The sequence below is a fragment of the Neoarius graeffei genome, chromosome 18 (assembly GCF_027579695.1).
Source record: "Neoarius graeffei isolate fNeoGra1 chromosome 18, fNeoGra1.pri, whole genome shotgun sequence".
In the NCBI taxonomy this organism is placed as follows: domain Eukaryota; kingdom Metazoa; phylum Chordata; class Actinopteri; order Siluriformes; family Ariidae; genus Neoarius; species Neoarius graeffei.
Genome location: NC_083586.1, coordinates 32,010,951 through 32,032,042, shown reverse-complemented (window position 1 = coordinate 32,032,042; position 21,092 = coordinate 32,010,951). Strand labels below are relative to the sequence as shown.

Here is a 21,092-nt window from a genome sequence, read left to right as displayed (position 1 = left end):
TACCATAGTGCTGTAGTTTGTGTAAGAGAATGTCAAAATTTATGGTATCAAAAGCCTTTGACAGGTCCAGGAAGATACCGATACCACATTTCCCCTCCTCAATGCAGTCATTTATTTTTTCGATTAGATCAATCATTGCCATACATGTTGTACTCTTTTTTCTAAAGCCATACTGGGAGGGAACAAGAATATCCAACATGTCAAGGTAGCCACTTAATCTATTGTACACAACTTTCTCCATCACTTTAGATAGGACTGGTAAAATAGAAATTGGTCGATAATTACTCAGGTCATTTTTGTCTCCCGATTTAAAAATTGGGATGACCTTAGATATTTTTAACATCTTGGGAACAGTCCCAGTAAGTAAGGAAAGATTAATGCAATGGGCCAGTGGCTCTGCAATGATGTCTGCTATAGCTTTTACGATTTTACTGCATATTCCATCAACACCAACAGTATGTGAGCTCTTTAAGTTAGAGATGATCTTTATGAGTTCAGTAGTATTTGTTGGTGCCATGTAAAAAGAATTACCGGTGAGAAACTGCTTAAAGTGCTGATGACACGTTTTTGACATCTTTGGCGAAGTTTTATAACATAAAAAGTAATTCCCGATGATCCATATATTAATTCACGAAGGCGCCTATTTTACAAGTTATGATAAAAAACGCGGCTATTTGGGCAAATTTGACGGGGCTGCAGCACCCAGGAGACGAAGGAGGAGGAGCTATATGACATCAGCGAAAGAACCTTCCTCCTAACTTACCAGTTTGTTGTTGATGCGACAGGTGTTCAGTTTATCATTATTAGTATTTTATTATACATTATTATACATTTTATATATACAACCCCGATTCCAAAAAAGTTGGGACAAAGTACAAATTGTAAATAAAAATGGAATGCAATAATTTACAAATCTCAAAAACTGATATTGTATTCACAATAGAACATAGACAACAAATCAAATGTCGAAAGTGAGACATTTTGAAATTTCATGCCAAATATTGGCTCATTTGAAATTTCATGACAGCAACATATCTCAAAAAAGTTGGGACAGGGGCAATAAGAGGCTGGAAAAGTTAAAGGTCCAAAAAAGGAACAGCTGGAGGACTGAATTGCAACTCATTAGGTCAATTGGCAATAGGTCATTAACATGACTGGGTATAAAAAGAGCATCTTGGAGTGGCAGCGGCTCTCAGAAGTAAAGATGGGAAGAGGATCACCAATCCCCCTAATTCTGCGCCGACAAATAGTGGAGCAATATCAGAAAGGAGTTCGACAGTGTAAAATTGCAAAGAGTTTGAACATATCATCATCTACAGTGCATAATATCATCAAAAGATTCAGAGAAACTGGAAGAATCTCTGTGCGTAAGGGTCAAGGCCGGAAAACCATACTGGGTGCCCGTGATCTTCAGGCCCTTAGACGGCACTGCATCACATACAGGCATGCTTCTGTATTGGAAATCACAAAATGGGCTCAGAAATATTTCCAGAGAACATTATCTGTGAACACAATTCACCGTGCCATCCGCCGTTGCCAGCTAAAACTCTATAGTTCAAAGAAGAAGCCGTATCTAAACATGATCCAGAAGCGCAGACGTCTTCTCTGGGCCAAGGCTCATTTAAAATGGACTGTGGCAAAGTGGAAAACTGTTCTGTGGTCAGACTAATCAAAATTTGAAGTTCTTTATGGAAATCAGGGACGCCGTGTCATTCGGACTAAAGAGGAGAAGGACGACCCAAGTTGTTATCAGCGCTCAGTTCAGGAGCCTGCATCTCTGATGGTATGGGGTTGCATTAGTGCATGTGGCATGGGCAGCTTACACATCTGGAAAGACACCATCAATGCTGAAAGGTATATCCAGGTTCTAGAGCAACATATGCTCCCATCCAGACGACGTCTCTTTCAGGGAAGACCTTGCATTTTCCAACATGACAATGCCAAACCACATACTGCATCAATTACAGCATCATGGCTGCGTAGAAGAAGGGTCCAGGTACTGAACTGGCCAGCCTGCAGTCCAGATCTTTCACCCATAGAAAACATTTGGCGCATCATAAAACGGAAGATACGACAAAAAAAGACTTAAGACAGTTGAGCAACTAGAATCCTACATTAGACAAGAATGGGTTAACATTCCTATCCCTAAACTTGAGCAACTTGTCTCCTCAGTCCCCAGACGTTTACAGACTGTTGTAAAGAGAAAAGGGGATGTCTCACAGTGGTAAACATGGCCTTGTCCCCACTTTTTTGAGATGTGTTGTTGTCATGAAATTTAAAATCACCTAATTTTTCTCTTTAAATGATACATTTTCTCAGTTTAAACATTTGATATGTCATCTATGTTCTATTCTGAATAAAATATGGCATTTTGAAACTTCCACATCATTGCATTTCATTTTTATTTACAATTTGTACTTTGTCCCAACTTTTTTGGAATCGGGGTTGTATATATATAGTTATTATGCCTTCGCGTTGTGTTGCCAGCTTTTGCTCCAAAACCCGCAAGGATGGGGTAAGTTTATTCAAGTTTCCCAGAGATCCCGAGCTGCATGCGAAGTGGGTGAAGCAAGTCAGGCGCACTCGTGACAAGTGGGAGCCCTCACCAACATCCGTCCTGTGCTCTGAACACTTCGATTTGGATTGTTTTGACACCCTTCCCAGCTTAAAAGAATCTCTTGGGTGTTCAGTTCAGCACAAACGTGTGTTACTACCATCAGCAGTGCCTACACAGTGTTGCCAGATTGGGAGGTTTCCCACCCAGTTGGGCGGTTTCAAGTGCATTTTGGTGGGTTTTGAACATATTTTGGGCTGGAAAACGTCAGCAGTATCTGTTGCCAGATACCGCTGAAGTTTTCCAGCCCAAAATATGTTCAAAACCCACCAAAATGCACTTGAAACCGCCCAACTGGGCGGGAAACCTCCCAATCTGGCAACACTGCCAGTATTCCGGAGGGGGTCTACTAGTAGCTATGCCGGATCCAAAGACAGTCCTCCTGTCAGAACATGTGTTGTGAAATGACATAAGATAAAGGTACGTAGAGCTATAGATTCTACATGATAATCATAAATGTAATCATAAAGTCGGCATGATATCAGTCATGTATTTGCTTGTGAAAGCTTGCGGCTTTCATGTAACTGCCGCCTAGCAACGAGAGGCAAAGGGTAAAGAGGGTAGGCTATCATAGATTCTATTCGGAAGAGATCAACACAATTCTAGACTCCCAGAAGAGGAAGAGCTAGCACTAGAGAGTTCACCGGCGTTTTCATGCGCCATTTCCATTGAGTAGAACCAGAGTAGAACAGCCAGTGAACCGCAGCGTGTTCTTCCGCTGACGTCACAACATGGCCGTGAGCCACGGACCCAGTTTTCTTGCGCTGTGCAATTAAAAGTTGGATATTCGCGTAACAACAGCTGCTTTTCACGTAATTATAACAGAAATCTAACATGTTTGCCATGTTGTATAGTTTATTTAAGAAATTGCATAGAGTCATGTTCGTGTCATCAGCCCTGAGGTTGGTTGATTTTCTTGGAAAGGTTTTGGCCTATTGAGGTAAAATACTCATTGAAATTCTGTGTTAAATTAGCAGTGATGTTACCAACATCTGGGAGCGTAGTGACTTTTTGTCTCCTGTTCAAAACTTCATTTAACACATTCCACGTCCCCTTACAGTCCCCCTTCGAAGCATGTAAAAGCTCTGTGTAGTGTTGCCTTTTGCTTTTTCTTATAAGTGTAAGTTTATTTTTGTAAGAGATATAGTTATCTTTTTTAAGGCTAGACGGATTTTTCAGGTAGGATTTGTAGAGATTATTTTTATGTTTAATAGACTTTAAGATTCCCTTTGTTATCCAGGGGCTCTGGAGGGTAGTACTGCACCTGACGGCCTTCTCAGGAATAGTGACAGTCACAGAATCTTGAATAATCTTAATTAGACTGTCGTATGCTTCATTGGGTGTACTACAGGTGTAAACTGTGTCCCAGCACTTGGTTTGAAGGTGTACAGTAAGATGTTGCAAAGTTCTCTTATTTACAATTTTTGTTTTTATTTTAGAGATTGGAGGTGAGGACCGCTTACCTGAGCCCCAGAATATTACAATGGGAAAATGATCTGTAATGTCAGTCTGCAAAACTCCTGTTTCCAATTTAGTATTTTGAATGTTTGTTATAAAATTATCAATGATCATTTTTGATGACTTTTGATGACCAGGGTCACTGAAACATGGGCAGTGGCATGAGTTCACCTACTGAAAGCACTTGAGGCACTTTAGCCTGTGCACATGCTGAATGTGAGGAGATGTAATGGTTGATATCTGTCAACCTATTGGGCCACCTGTATTTAGTCTTCAGTAGTTGGTATGTGTGTTGATTGTCTGGATCCCCAGTTGCAGGATTGGTGTGTGTCCAGGTGATCATATGACCTCTGAGGCATGGGAGGACATAGGTAAGATTGGCAGGACAGTTGGCAGGGACATTATATCATGGTTCGAGCAAGTTCTTGGTCAATCTCCCAGGTCAAGGATTTCACAAATCATGCTGGAGAGATAAAGGGTTCTGCTACCTGGACTGGAGTTGTGGAGGGGTAGATATGGGACAGAGAATCAGCTTTTGTGTTCTTGGAGCCAGGCCTGTAAGCTATGGTGAACTGAAAACGTGTGAAGAAGAGGGCCCAGCAGGCTTGACAAGGATTCAGGCATTTAGCAGTCTTCAGATACTCCAGATTTTTGTGACCGGTAAAATGGTAAACGGATAGGTCACTCCCTCCAGCGACGCCACTCCTCACGTGTTAGCTTGACAGCCAAAGCTCCTGTTTACCAATGTTGTAGTTCCGTTTTGTGGAGCTAAGTTTCTTGGAAAAGAAAGCTACAAGGTGCAACTTGGGCTTCTCACTGAAATGCTGATATCTGAGCCGGCACAGGTTCATGTAATAATTAGTCCTTGTGGTGTGCGCTGCACACAAATGTGCATTGATGCGACAATGGACAGTATCATAGGGCATTTGGTTTTATAAGAGTAACTCCTACAGTCAAAAGGCAATTGAATTTTGATAGTTTTTCTTATACACCCCCCAAAAAAAAAATTTTAAATAATAAAAAACCCTCACAACTTTGTTTTTAAAATCAATTTGTTGTAATTAGTAGCAATAATAGCCTGTATCATAGTGCACTTGGTTTTATATGTGTACCTCCTACAGTACAAAAGCTTTTGAATTGATTATTTTTCTTTACAAAAATTAAAATAAAAATTAAACCTGGGATTTTAATATCTATTTGTTGTTGTTTACTTAGTTACAACAAGAGACAGCATCATAATATATTTGTTTTACATGTGTAGCTCCTACAATCCTATGATATTGAATTTTGATTATTTTTCTTAATAAACAAACAAACAAATACATAAATAAAAGTAAAAAAAAAACTAGTTAGCAATAATATACATTATCATATTGCACTCCTACAGGCAAAAAGCGATTTAATTTTGATTCTTTTTCTTAAAAACAAAAAAACAAATTACAATAAAAATCATCCAAACTCATCTCATCTTATTATCTCTAGCCGCTTTATCCCGTTCTATAGGGTCGCAGGCAAGCTGGAGCCTATCCCAGCTGACTACGGGCGAAAGGCAGGGTACACCCTGGACAAGTCGCCAGGTCATCACAGGGCTGACACATAGACAACCATTCACACTCAATTTAGAGTCACCAGTTAAGCTAACCTGCATGTCTTTGGACTGTGGGGGAAACCGGAGCACCCAGAGGAAACCCACGCGGACAACATGCAAACTCCGCACAGAAAGGCCCTCGCCGGCCACGGGGCTCAAACCCAGACCTTCTTGCTGTGAGGCGACAGCACTAATCACTACACCACCGTGCTGCCCATCATCAAAACCGAGTTTTTAAAATCTATTTGTTGTCATTAGTAGTTATAATAGGCTGTATAATAGTGCATTTGGTTTTGTATGTTTAACTCATCTCATCTCATTATCTCTAGCCGCTTTATCCTTCTACAGGGTCGCAGGCAAGCTGGAGCCTATCCCAGCTGACTACGGGCGAAAGGTGGGGTACACCCTGGACAAGTCGCCAGGTCATCACAGGGCTGACACATAGACACAGACAACCATTCACACTCAATTTAGAGTCACCAGTTAAGCTAACCTGCATGTCTTTGGACTGTGGGGGAAACCGGAGCACCCAGAGGAAACCCACGCGGACAACATGCAAACTCCGCACAGAAAGGCCCTCGCCGGCCACGGGGCTCAAACCCAGACCTTCTTGCTGTGAGGCGACAGCATTAATCACTACACCACCGTGCTGCCCATCATCAAAACCGAGTTTTTAAAATCTATTTGTTGTCATTAGTAGTTATAATAGGCTGTATAATAGTGCATTTGGTTTTGTATGTTTAACTGTTGCAGTCAAAAAAATATTGAATTTCGATTATTTTGCTTTAAAAAATAACGTTAAAAATATCACAACTGAGTTTTGAAAATCTTTTTTTTTGCAGTTAGTGCAAATAATAGACAGTATCATAGTGGATTTGGTTTTACCTCTGTATCTTCTACAGTCAAAAAGATATTACATTTTGTTTATTATTATATATAATCTTTACTGGTATAGCACTATATTAATTTCAGATTTTTTTTTTTTAAATCAGGGTGCATTGTCACACTCCTCATATACATGAATGCAACAATACAGACATTCTTTCAAATGCCAGACTTAAGTGAATTATCTTGAAGGAGGAATGAAAATGATTCTAAGCAAATAAGTAATGTGTTTTATTCCTGCATAGATGTGGATAACATTTGGGCAAATGTGTCAGCTTTTATCGAACGGCACATGTCTATGCAGAAGGTAAGTGACTCAAGGTAAAGTAGAAAGAGCCTGCTAGTATAAGAAAATCTGGAGAGAAAAAAAATGCTACTCTGTGAAAAGTGAGAGTTCATTTTTCAGAAATTGAATTGAATTATGGATCGTGTTCACTAAAATCGTCAAGTCAAAGAAAGTTTATTGTGATCTCATCCATATGAGTGGATTATTTGTAGTCCATTACACTCAATCCTACAACCCCGATTCCAAAAAAGTTGGGACAAAGTACAAATTGTAAATAAAAACAGAATGCAATAATTTACAAATCTCAAAAACTGATATTGTATTCACAATAGAACATCTCATCTCATCTCATTATCTCTAGCCGCTTTATCCTGTTCTACAGGGTCGCAGGCAAGCTGGAGCCTATCCCAGCTGACTACAGGCGAAAGGCGGGGTACACCCTGGACAAGTCAACAGGTCATCACAGGGCTGAACAATAGAACATAGACAACATATCAAATGTCGAAAGTGAGACATTTTGAAATTTCATGCCAAAATATTGGCTCATTTGAAATTTCATGACAGCAACACATCTCAAAAAAGTTGGGACAGGGGCAATAAGAGACTGGAAAAGTTAAAGGTACAAGAAAGGAACAGCTGGAGGACCAAATTGCAACTCATTAGGTCAATTGGCAATAGGTCATTGTGGCAGTGGGGGCGTGGTCAAGCGCCGGTGTGTGACAGGAGGGTGGAGCCGGGGAAGGTGAGTGGCAGAATCGCGACACCTGAGGATAATTAACCTGTTTGTGTGTGTTTTTTCCCAGTAACCGCTCCCTATTTAAGGAGGCAGAGAGAGAGGAGAGGGAGCGCAACCCGGGACCAGACGAGTGTGTGTGTGTGAATGAATGAGATTATTAGACTGAAAAGTTATAAAAATAAATCGCCTTGTCTGCCTCCAAACGCTGTCCTGCCGTCCTCTGTGCTCCACCCACACTCGATACACGCTACAGTGGTGCCGAAACCCGGGAAAAGGTGGAGCACCAACCCAGCAGCCCCATGGAATCCTCCCCGTTCGCGGACTTGGTCCACGCCCTCGCCACGGCTCAGCAGAGCCAGCACCAGGCACTTGTCATGCTCCGAAAGGAGCAGGAGTGCCGCTTTGAAGCCCTGGTGCTGGCCCAGCAGGAAGATTGAGAGGCGTTCCGGCGTCTCCTCGCGTCGGCGGGGTCCACCAGCGCCCCGGCTGCGGGCCCGTCTCCCCTCACCGTGACCAAGCTGGGCCCGCAGGACGACCCCGAGGCTTTCATCACATTGTTCGAGCAGGTCGCCGAAGCCTCGGGGTGGCCGATGGAGCAGCGCGCGGCGCGCCTCCTCCCCCTCCTGACGGGAGAGGCGCAGCTGGCCGCACTACAGCTCCCCGCCGATCGCAGGCTGGCCTACGCCGACCTTTGCCGGGCTGTCCTCCAGCGCGTGGGGCGCACGCCGGAGCAGCAGCGCCAGCGCTTCCGCACGCTGCGGATGGAGGAAGTCGGCAGCCCGTTCGCGTTCGGCCAGCAGCTCCGGGACGCCTGCTGGCGGTGGCTGAGGGCCGAAGATCACGACGCCGAGGGAGTCATCGACCAGGTGGCGCTGGAACAGTTCATCGCCCGCTTACCAGCTGGAACCGCGGAGTGGGTCCAGTGCCACCGCCCAGCGTCGCTGGATCAGGCCGTGGGACTGGCGGAGGATCATCTGGTGGCTGTTCCGGCAGCAGGACAGCGGACGACAGCATCTTCTTTCTCCTCTTCTCTCTCTCTTTTTCCCCCCCCTCCTCCCGTGTCCCGTCCTCGCCCCATTCCCCCACCGCGGAGGCGGGGGCCGGCTCCACCCCAGCCGGCCCGCCGCACCCGTGGTGCCCTCCCGTTTCTCCCTTCTGTGTCTGTCTCTCCCCCCCCTCAGGTGAGTGAGCCCCAGAACACAGCTGCAGAGGGAAGGCCCGGGCCGGTTTGCTGGCGCTGCGGGGAACCGGGCCACCTGCAGCAACAGTGTGCAGCGATGGAAGTGGGGGCGGTGGTGTGGATCCCCAACGCGCCAAAGGCTGCCCTCGATCGGGCTGGAGCGTATCGCATACTGGTAAGTGTAGAAGGGGCTACATATCAGGCGTTGGTGGATTCTGGTTGCAATCAGACCTCGAGCCGCCAAAGCCTCGTGCAAGACGAGGCATTGGGGGGAGCACAAGGGGTGAAGGTGTTGTGTGTGCACGGGGATATTCACAGCAACCCGTTGGTGTCGGTCCACATACATTTCAGAGGGGAGAAATCGATAGTGAAGGCGGCGGTTAATCCTCGCCTTACCCACTCTTTGATCTTGGGGACTGATTGGCCGGGATTTCGGGGTTTAATGGCATGCCTAATAAAGAGTGGGTCCTGCCGGTTAACAGGGGAGGGTCCCGGTGTCGCTTTGGCTGGAGCTGCGGTCGCAGAGCCGTCTACGTCATATCCGCGACAGAGTGAGGAGCCACCGGCCCCTCCTCTTTCTATTGGGGAATCCCTCGCGGATTTCCCACTGGAACAATCGCGAGACGAGACTCTGCGACACGCGTTTGACCAAGTGAGAGTAATCGATGGTCAGACGCTCCAGCCGGGCGCCACCCCCTCCTTCCCCTATTTTTCCATTTTGAAGGATAGGATATACCGAGTGACGCAGGACACTCAGACGAAAGAGCGAGTCACCCAATTGCTAATTCCAAAGAGCCGCCGGGAATTGGTATTTCAGGCGGCTCACTTTAATCCCATGGCTGGACACCTCGGGCAGGATAAGACACTCGCCCGGATAATGGCCCGATTCTATTGGCCGGGGATTCGCGGCGACGTCCGTAAGTGGTGTACGGCGTGCCGCGAATGCCAGTTAGTAAATCCAGCGGCCATTCCAAAAGCGCCCTTGCGCCCCCTACCATTAATCGAGACCCCGTTCGAAAGAATTGGGATGGATCTCGTCGGGCCATTAGATTGGTCAACACGAGGGTACCGCTTTATATTGGTTCTGGTGGACTATGCAATGCGATACCCGGAAGCGGTGCCTCTTCGCAATATCTCAGCACGCAGTATTGCGGAGGCCCTCTTCCACGTCATCTCCCGGGTTGGAATCCCGAAAGAGATTCTGACTGACCAAGGCACCTCGTTTATGTCACGAACACTGAGCGAACTGTATGGGCTACTGGGTATTAAGCCGATCCGCACCAGCATTTATCACCCACAGACGGACGGTTTAGTTGAACGGTTCAACCACACCCTCAAGAATATTATCAAAAAATTCGTAAGTGAGGACGCACGTAACTGGGATAAGTGGCTCGAAACCTTGTTATTTACAGTGCGAGAGGTCCCCCAAGCCTCCACGGGGTTCTCCCCGTTTGAATTATTATATGGGCGTAAGCCGCGCGGCATCTTAGATGTACTGCGGGAAAATTGGGAGGAGGGACCTTCACCGAGCAAAAACAAAATTCAGTACGTTATGGATCTGCGTGCAAAACTCCACACGCTCACCCACCTAACTCAGGAGAATTTGCGGCAGGCCCAGGAACGGCAAGCCCGCCTGTACAACAAGGGCACGTGCCTTAGAGAGTTCACTCCGGGAGATAAGGTACTCGTCCTGTTGCCCACGTCGAGCTCCAAATTAATCGCCAAGTGGCAAGGACCCTTTGAGGTCACACGGCGAGTCGGGGACGTTGACTATGAGGTTAGGCGAACGGACAGGGAGGGGGCGCTACAGATCTACCACCTCAATCTACTGAAACGCTGGAACGAGGAGGTCCCCGTGGCATTGGTGTCGGTAGTTCCGGAGAAGGCGGAGCTGGGGCCGGAGGTCCAAAAAGGGTCATTGGCATCACGTACCTCTCCGGTCCCGTGTGGAGACCACCTCTCCCCAACCCAACTCACGGAGGTCGCCCAGTTGCAGGCCGAGTTTTCGGATGTGTTCTCGCCCCTGCCCGGTCGCACTAACCTCATAGAACACCACATAGAGACGCCCCCAGGGGTGGTAGTGCGGAGCCGTCCTTATAGATTACCCGAACACAAAAAAAAGGTGGTTCGGGAAGAACTTCAGGCCATGCTCGAAATGGGCATCGTCGAGGAGTCCCACAGTGACTGGAGCAGCCTGGTGGTCTTGGTTCCCAAGGCCGACGGCTCAGTCCGGTTCTGTGTGGACTATAGGAAAGTCAACGCGGTGTCTAAATTTGATGCGTACCCAATGCCTCGTATTGATGAGCTGCTCGATCTACTAGGCACGGCTCGCTTTTACTCGACACTGGATTTGACGAAGGGATATTGGCAGATCCCCTTGACTCCATTATCCCGGGAAAAAACGGCCTTTTCCACACCGTTCGGCTTACACCAGTTCGTCACACTTCCTTTTGGGCTGTTTGGGGCGCCCGCTACGTTTCAGCGGCTGATGGACCGGGTCCTCGGGCCCCACGCCACCTATGCGGCCGCTTACCTAGATGATATCATCATTTATAGTAATGATTGGCAGCGGCACCTACAACACCTGAGGGCCGTCCTTAGGTCGCTGAGGCGGGCGGGACTCACTGCCAACCCAAAGAAGTGTGCGATTGGGCGGGTGGAAGTACGGTATCTGGGCTTCCACTTGGGCAACGGGCAGGTGCGTCCCCAAATTAATAAGACAGCAGCGATTGCAGCCTGCCCGAGGCCCAAGACCAAAAAGGGGGTGAGGCAGTTCCTGGGGCTGGCTGGCTACTATCGTAGGTTTATACCTAATTATTCGGACGTCACCAGCCTGCTGACTGACCTCACTAAAAAGGGGGCGCCAGATCCGGTCCAGTGGACGGAGCAGTGCCAGCGGGCTTTCTCTGAGGTAAAGGCTGCACTGTGTGGGGGGCCACTTTTACACTCCCCTGACTTCTCTCTCCCTTTTGTGTTGCAGACCGATGCGTCGGACAGAGGGCTGGGGGCCGTTTTGTCCCAGCAGGTGGAGGGGGAGGACCGCCCGGTCCTGTACATCAGCCGGAAGCTGTCAGTGCGTGAGGGGCGCTACAGCACAATTGAAAAAGAGTGCCTGGCGATTAAGTGGGCGGTCCTCGCCCTCCGTTACTACCTGCTGGGGCGCTCTTTCACTCTCTGTTCGGACCACGCGCCCCTCCAGTGGCTCCACCGCATGAAGGATGCCAACGCGCAGATCACCCGTTGGTATCTGGCACTCCAACCCTTCAACTTCAAGGTGGTCCACAGGCCGGGGGCGCAGATGGTCGTGGCGGACTTCCTCTCCCGTCAAGGGAGGGGGGAGTCGGCTGCGGGCCGGACGAGCGCCCGGCCTGAGTCGGGCGGTGGGGGTATGTGGCAGCGGGGGCATGGTCAAGCGCCGGTCTGTGACAGGAGGGTGGAGCCGGGGAAGGTGAGTGGCAGAATCGCGACACCTGAGGATAATTAACCTGTTTGTGTGTGTTTTTTCCCAGTAACCGCTCCCTATTTAAGGAGGCAGAGAGAGAGGAGAGGGAGCGCAACCCGGGACCAGACGAGTGTGTGTGTGTGAATGAATGAGATTATTAGACTGAAAAGTTATAAAAATAAATCGCCTTGTCTGCCTCCAAACGCTGTCCTGCCGTCCTCTGTGCTCCACCCACACTCGATACACGCTACAGTCATTAACATGACTGGGTATAAAAAGAGCATCTTGGAGTGGCAGTGGCTCTCAGAAGTAAAGATGGGAAGAGGATCACCAATCCCCCTAATTCTGCGCCGACAAATAGTGGAGCAATATCAGAAAGGAGTTCGACAGTGCAAAATTGCAAAGAGTTTGAACATATCATCATCTACAGTGCATAATATCATCAAAAGATTCAGAGAATCTGGAAGAATCTCTGTGCGTAAGGGTCAAGGCTGGAAAACCATACTGGGTGCCCGTGATCTTCGGGCCCTTAGACGGCACTGCATCACATACAGGCATGCTTCTGTATTGGAAATCATAAAATGGGCTCAGGAATATTTCCAGAGAACATTATCTGTGAACACAATTCACCGTGCCATCCGCCGTTGCCAGCTAAAACTCTATAGTTCAAAGAAGAAGCTGTATCTAAACATGATCCAGAAGCGCAGACGTCTTCTCTGGGCCAAGGCTCATTTAAAATGGAATGTGGCAAAGTGGAAAACTGTTCTGTGGTCAGACGAATCAAAATTTGAAGTTCTTTATGGAAATCAGGGACGCCGTATCATTCGGACTAAAGAGGAGAAGGACGACCCAAGTTGTTATCAGCGCTGAGTTCAGAAGCCTGCATCTCTGATGGTATGGGGTTGCATTAGTACATGTGGCATGGGCAGCTTACACATCTGGAAAGACATCATCAATGCTGAAAGGTATATCCAAGTTCTAGAGCAACATATGCTCCCATCCAGACAACATCTCTTTCAGGGAAGACCTTGCATTTTCCAACATGACAATGCCAAACTACATACTGCATCAATTACAGCATCATGGCTGCGTAGAAGAAGGGTCCGGGTACTGAACTGGCCAGCCTGCAGTCCAGATCTTTCACCCATAGAAAACATTTGGCGCATCATAAAACGGAAGATACGACAAAAAAGACCTAAGACAGTTGAGCAACTAGAATCCTACATTAGACAAGAATGGGTTAGCATTCCTATCCCTAAACTTGAGCAACTTGTCTCCTCAGTCCCCAGACGTTTACAGACTGTTGTAAAGAGAAAAGGGGATGTCTCACAGTGGGAAACATGGCCTTGTCCCAACTTTTTAGAGGTGTTGTTGTCATGAAATTTAAAATCACCTAATTTTTCTCTTTAAATGATACATTTTCTCAGTTTAAACATTTGATATGTCATCTATGTTCTAATCTGAATAAAATATGGCATTTTGAAACTTCCACATCATTGCATTCCGTTTTTATTTACAATTTGTACTTTGTCCCAACTTTTTTGGAATCGGGGTTGTAGTTATAACATCTACACTATAAAGATGTGTAGACTTGCAGTGGCACTTTTTTACAAGTCTACACCACAGGTTCCCAACCCTGGTTCTGGAGTACCCTCAGTCTTCCATGTTTTATTGTTTCCTCATATGTTTGACTCAACTAATCAGCTATTTAATAACCCTTCTTGAGTTGGTGTGTGGGTATGTTAGAGCAGCGAAAACACTATAATGTGCAGGACAGGACCAGGTTTGGACCAGGGTTGGGAACCTGTGGTCTAGACAACAGCGTACTTAAAATATCCATTCTGTAAGGTACTTAGTGTTCTTCAATGCAAAAAGTGTACTTCAGTGCAAACGTGTCAGGATGTAAGTGGTCAAATGAATATTCTTTAGGGAGTGTGCATTGCCGGCCTTGGAGTGTTCACCTTCTCCCAGCAGAAGCTGGATATAGGCAGCAAGTATATCCTTTATCAGAGGCCAATCTTCATCTTAACTGAGAAACTTTGCCAGTCTCATGGTCTTAAACAGACCAAACCTCTTGCTGTAGGTGAGTAAATGCATCATCACACTGGCCAACCGCTAACACAATAATTTTCTTAAATCCATCTTCTTTAGACCTGGACTTTTCTTTTCTAAGATAATTTTAAGATAAACCCTTTAGCAAGGCATCATAGCTAATGGACAGAAGTGGATAGAAGTTATACATAATAAAAAAATTTAGTAATTAAACGTTATATGTAGTTTTTGGCTTCCAGTAATAGAAATTATATTGTCATAACAGCCAAGACACTACCATAATGCTATGGTGCAAGCATTTACTGCATTTACCACTTTAGTTTACATTAATAAACTTATTAATTATGAATTTCAGCATTAATTAATAAAGCAAAAGAAATGTTGTAGTATCAAAGTAAGTTAACATATACTGGATACTAATTTATGCTTATTTAAGTGTTAAATAAATACACCTGCATTAATTAATGGTTATTCAGTCCATGACTAAAAAGAAATTCACATAAATTAAAGGACAGCATGCTCCTAAATGTTGATAACTTTCTGAACTCTCCTATTTAATGGTGTAAACATTGGAACTTGCTTCAGCTTCAGTTCTAATTTTTGCCAGTGAACAACCACAAACATGTTCATTCATGTTGGTCATTGTGGGGTTAATTTTGCTCACTGATGGTATGAACTCTAGTTAATACGGGTATTGATTATCTTATTGGTTTCATTATTTTAATATAAACAGATCAGCCGTAACATTATGATCACTGACAGTTGACGTGAATAACATTGATTCACTCACTCATGGTGGCCTCAGCTGAGTCGCACGCCTGGAACCCCAATCCTGTCGATCAGCCATGCAGTTGGCTAGCTCAGCAGTACTGGCAGTACCCACATCCCTTTTCAGGGTGTTGATGAAGGTTGTGGGGGGATGGCCTCAACTTCTGCAACTGTGGAGAGGCTCCCACAGCACAAGCTCACCAGCAGGCAGATTCTTGTGCCTGAAGCAGTGGCCCACAAGCCCAAGTCTTGGCCAGGCCACCTTGTCAGAAATTCTGGGGAAGGCACCATATAAGTCTTCATTTGGTACATAGCTCTGCCAGCTGATGTTCAGGGCTGTACGTAACATTCGAGTGTGGGAGCCATCAAGAGATCTTTCTAAGGTAGAGGTAAGGGACCAGCATTCGCATCCGTACAGGAGGACAGACTTGATGGTGGCCACAAAGAGCTTACGTTTCAGCTCGTGAGAGACACTTGATTTCCAGAGCTTACTCATATCATTCAGCGCCTGCCAGGCTAGTGCCTTGCGGACTTTGATATCCTGCTCAGCTGAATTAACCCATGAGCCTAAATACTTGAAATCGTCTACTTCATCAAGTACCATCCCATCGCTTGTGGAGAGAGATGTTGGAGATGTAACATGGCAAGACATCACCTTGGTCTTCTTGTCATTTAGAATGAGCCCAATGCAATTACACTCTTTCTCAATGTTAGCCAGCAATGTCTGTGCCTGTTGGACATAATTAGATAGCAACACGATGTCATCAGCAAAGTCCAAGTCCATGATTACCTTTTCTGGGTTTCTACGAAAGTGTCTAGGCGTTAACGTAAACCCGAGGTCGGATTCTCTGCCACAAATAGCCTTCAACATAACATTGATTATCTCTTTACAGTGGCATCTGTCAAGGGGTGGGATATATTAGGCAGCAAGAGAACAGTCAGTTCTCGAAGTTTATGTGTTGGAAGCAGGAAAGCGTAAGGATCTGAGCGACTTTGACAAGGCCCAAATTGTGATGACGAGATGACTGGGTCTGAGCATCTCCAAAATGGCACATCTTGTGGAGTGTTCCCGGTATGCAGTTAGTTAGTACCTACCAAAAGTGGTCTGAGGAAGGACATCCGGTGAACCGATGACAGGGTCATGGGTGTCGAAGGCTCATTGATTCGCATGGGGCATGAAGGCTAGCCTATATGGTCCAATCCCACAGAAGAGCTACTGTAGCACAAACTGCTGAAAAAGTTAATGTTAACACCTTTCTGTTTTAGCCAGCATTACAGTACCTACTTTTGCATTTTTGTATATCTGTAATTTCATGGCAAAGATTAATTTCAGGATTTACTCATTGTACTGATGACATGACAGTCCCACATGAATGTCCTGAATCTATCTTTGCAATATATCTAAAACCAGAAATTGTTCTGTGCATTGTCGATAGCCTGCATTTATATTTTGCCTTTGGCATAACACATGTTTGCAGAAACTGATATTATTATTTGCTTGATAATATTTATATTTACCTCGCCTGGGACGTAGTCCACCAGGGGGCAAGGTATTGTTTTCAGTCGGGTTTCTTTGTTTTTTTGTTAGCGATATTACGGGAAAACGGCTGGATCAATCTTCATGAAACTTTCAGGATAGATGTGCATTGGCCTCAAATAGAACCTTCAACATTTTGAGGGTCATCCGGTCAAGGTCACCAAAAAGGTCAAAATTGGTTTTGTTGTGGCTACGTCATCGTGATGTAAGAGTGTAACAATCATGCACTGCGCATACACATGTTCCGATTAAAATGGCCGGTGAGTGTATGCAATTCGGTTCACCAGTCGAAATAAATGGACTAGACTAAAGAAATCGCTTTCAGCCATGTTTATGCTTATTACAGAGGGAAAGTATGTTCCAGTGATCTCTAGCACCGGGCCATTTCCGGGAAATAAGAGTTTCTGTCATGGTGACAGCGTGTGTATGTCAGCCTCGGTTCACAGGTTTCAGTTTCGAAAACTGTAGGAAGTAAGATTAGAATAATATAAAGTACAGACACCTTGGTATATTTTACTAACGTGATTTTTAAATTGTTCATTTTTGGATTACGCTTCATTTTTGTGGCTACTGCCTCATAGAGTAGATATATATGCTATATTTACTGGATGGACATGGTATCAGAAAACAATTTTATTTATAAGCAGTAGCCACATGTACCCATAAGGTACCTATTTTTATTCACGATATCTTCCTTCATATTTATCATAAGTACTACCAGGCGAGGTTTGTTTTGCCTGGCAACACTTGTTTATATTTATAATTAATATCTACATTTAACATTTAGATTCATATTTAAAATTTGCCATGAAATTAAGTTATATGGTATGAATCACTATCTTGATGTGTCACAATAGCCTCAAATGTAAAAAAATAAAAATCAGACAGAAAAGACTATTCAACTTTTTACATTTTCAACCCCACAGTCTAGCAGCTTGTTTTTTGAGCGGTTTTAGAAATACCTTCATTCAACTGTATTTGATACAGTACAGTAGGTGTGTTTCCTGTTGCAGTGTGCAAAGCATACACAGAAGAGCTAATATCATTAACCAGGTTTCAGCCAAATTTCCAGCCCAAATGCTTATAATCCACAAAAAAGGCCTGCAATTAGTCCAAACATATTTGGGAGAAAAGGGAGAAACATTTTTTTCTTCTTTTTCTCAGCACTTTATATAGGTTTGCTTAGCCTCGTGTGACAGTTTGGTGTCATTGATATCAGCGGGTTGCCAGCTCGATGCAGTTATTGCAAGCAAGGGATATGCAACCAAATATATATGTTATTTACCAGTTGGGAGGTCCGTATTGTGAAATACCGTGACCGAGGTCTTGAAAGTACTGAGCGAGGCCCTCTGGGCTGAGGTCAGTATTTAAGGCCAAGGTCACGGTATTTCACCATATGGACCGACTTTAGCTGGTAAATAATATCTCGTCTCGTCTTCTTCCGCTTATCCGGGACCGGGTCGCGGAGGCAGCAGTCTAAGCATGGAAGCCCAAACTTCCCTTTCCCCAGACACCTCGGCCAGCTCCTCGGGAAGAACACCGAGGCGTTCCCAGGCCAGCCGAGAGACATAGTCCCTCCAGCATGTCCTGGGTCTTCCCCGGGGCCTCCTCCCGGGGGGACATGCCTGGAACACCTCCCCAGGGAGGCGTCCAGGAGGCATCCGAAAAAGATGCCCGAGCCACCTCAGCTGGTTCCTCTCGATGTGGAGGAGCAGCGGCTCTACTCCGAGCTCCTCCCGAGTGACTGTGCTTCTCACCCTATCTCTAAGGGAGCGCCCAGCCACCCTGCGAAGGAAACTCATTTCAGCCGCTTGTATCCTCGATCTTGTTCTTTCTGTCATTACCCAAAGCTCATGACCATAGGTGAGAGTCGGAACGTAGATCGACCGGTAAATTGAGAGCTTCGCCTTTTGGCTCAGCTCCTTCTTCACCACGACGGACCGGTAAAGCGACCGCATCACTGCGGAGGCTGCACCGATCCGCCTGTTGATCTCACGCTCCATCCTTCCCTCACTCGTGAACAAGATCCCGAGATACTTAAACTCCTCCACTTGAGGCAGGACTTCTCCACCAACCTGGAGAGGGCAAGCCACCCTTTTCCGGTTGAGAACCATGGCCTCGGACTTGGAGGTGCTGATTCTCATCCCAGCCGCTTCACACTCGACTGCAAACCGCCCCAGTGCATGCTGAAGGTCCTGGTTTGAAGAAGCCAACAGGACAACATCATCCGCAAAAAGCAGAGATGAAATCCTGTGGTTCCCAAACAGGATTCCTTCCGGCCCCTGACTGCGCCTAGAAATTCTGTCCATAAAAATTATGAACAGAACCGGTGACAAAGGGCAGCCCTGCCGGAGTCCAACATGCACTGGGAACAGGTCTGACTTACTGCCGGCAATGCGAACCAGACTCCTGCTCTGTTCGTACAGGGACCAGACAGCCCTTAGCAAAGAGCCCCGAACCCCATACCCCCGAAGCACCCCCCACAGAATACCATGGGGGACACGGTCGAATGCCTTCTCCAGATCCACAAAGCACATGTGGACTGGTTGGGCAAACTCCCATGAACCCTCGAGCACCCTATGAAGGGTATAGAGCTGGTCCAGTGTTCCGCGACCAGGACGAAAACCGCATTGTTCCTCCTGGATCCGAGGTTCGACTATTGGTCGAATTCTCCTCTCCAGTACCCTGGAGTAAACTTTCCCTGGGAGGCTGAGAAGTGTGATTCCCCTATAATTGGAGCACACTCTCCAGTCCCCTTTCTTAAAAAGAGGGACCACCACCCCAGTCTGCCACTCCAGAGGCACTGTCCCCGACGGCCATGCGATGTTGCAGAGGCGTGTCAACCAAGACAGCCCCACAACATCCAGAGACTTGAGATACTCAGGGCGGATCTCATCCACCCCCGGTGCCTTGCCACCAAGGAGCTTGCAAACCACCTCAGTGACTTCGGCTTGGGTAATGGACGAGTCCACCTCTGAGTCATCAGCCTCAGTCTCCTCAGTGGAAGACATGACAGTGGGATTGAGGAGATCCTCAAAGTATTCCTTCCACCGCCCGACAATGTCCCCAGTCGAGGTCAACAGCTCCCCACCCGCACTGTAAACAGTGTTGGCAGAGTACTGCTTCCCCCTCCTGAGGCGCCGGACGGTTTGCCAGAATTTCTTCGAGGCCGACTGATAGTCCTTCTCCATGGCCTCCCCGAACTCCTCCCAGTTCCGAGTTTTTGCCTCCGCAACTGCCCGAGCTGCAGCACGCCTGGCCTGCCGATACCCGTCGGCTGCCTCAGGAGTCCCGGAGGTCAACATGGCCCAATAGGACTCTTTCTTCAGCTTGACGGCATCCCTTACTTCCGGTGTCCACCACCGGGTTCGGGGATTGCCGCCACGACAGGCACCGGAGACCTTGCGGCCACAGCTCCGAACAGCTGCATCCACAATGGAGGTAGAGAACATGGTCCACTCAGACTCAATGTCCCCCGCCTCCCTCGGAAGCTGGGAAAAGCTCTCCCGGAGGTGGGAGTTAAAGACCTCCCCAACAGAGTGCTCGACCAGACGTTCCCAGCAGACCCTCACCATACGTTTAGGCCTGCCAGGTCTGTCCAGCTTTCTCCTCCGCCAGCGGATTCAACTCACCACCAGGTGGTGATCAGTTGACAGCTCAGCCCCTCTCTTCACCCGAGTGTCCAAGACATAGGGCCGGAGATCAGATGAAACGACAACAAAGTCAATCATCGACCTCCGACCTAAGGTGTCCTGGTGCCACATGCACTTATGGACACCCCTATGCTCGAACATGGTGTTCGTTATGGACAAACCGTGACTAGCACAGAAGTCCAATAACAAAACACCACTCGGGTTCAGATCGGGGAGGCCGTTCCTCCCAACCACGCCCCTCCAGGTGTCACTGTCGTCGCCCACGTGAGCATTGAAGTCCCCCAGTAGCACAATGGAGTCCCCAGTCTGAGCACCCCTCAGTACCTCTCCCAGGGACTCCAAGAAGGCCGGATACTCTATACTGCTATTTGGCCCGTAGGCACAAACAACAGCAAGAGCCCTCTCCCCAATCCGAAGGCGCAGAGAGGCGACCATCTCGTTCACTGGGGTAAACTCCAACACATGGCGGCTGAGCTGGGGAGCTATAAGCAAGCCCACACCAGCCCGCCGCCGCTCACCACGGGCGACTCCAGAGAAGTGGAAAGTCCAGCCCCTCTCGAGGAGCTGGGTTCCAGAGCCCAAGCTATGCGTGGAGGTGAGCCCGACTATCTCTAGCCGGTACCTCTCAACCTCCCGCACAAGCTCAGGCTCCTTCCCCCCCAGCGAAGTGACATTCCATGTCCCAACAGCCAGCCGCTGTGTCCGGGGATCAGGTCGTTGAGGCCCCTGCCTTCGACTGCCACCCAATCCACATTGCACCAAACCTCTACTGCTACCTCTGTGGGTGGTGAACCCACAGGAGGTCGGGCCCACGTCACCTCTTCGGGCTGAGCCCGGCCGGGCCCCATGGGCAAAGGCCCGGCCACCAAGCGCTCGCATACGAGCCCCAACCC

General features: G+C 47.2%; 1 protein-coding gene across 1 annotated transcript in view; it reads left to right on the top strand.

Moving 5' to 3' along the window:
• The first annotated feature begins 4,415 nt into the window (after window positions 1-4,415).
• LOC132865761 (coiled-coil domain-containing protein 81-like) overlaps window positions 4,416-21,092 on the top strand; it is a 53,152-nt gene continuing 36,475 nt past the window's right edge. Inside the window, exons 1-3 of the mRNA XM_060898278.1 lie at window positions 4,416-4,443; window positions 6,791-6,852; window positions 14,119-14,272. Of these exons, the coding sequence (XP_060754261.1) occupies window positions 4,416-4,443; window positions 6,791-6,852; window positions 14,119-14,272 (244 nt within the window). The remainder of the gene's footprint in view (window positions 4,444-6,790; window positions 6,853-14,118; window positions 14,273-21,092) is intronic.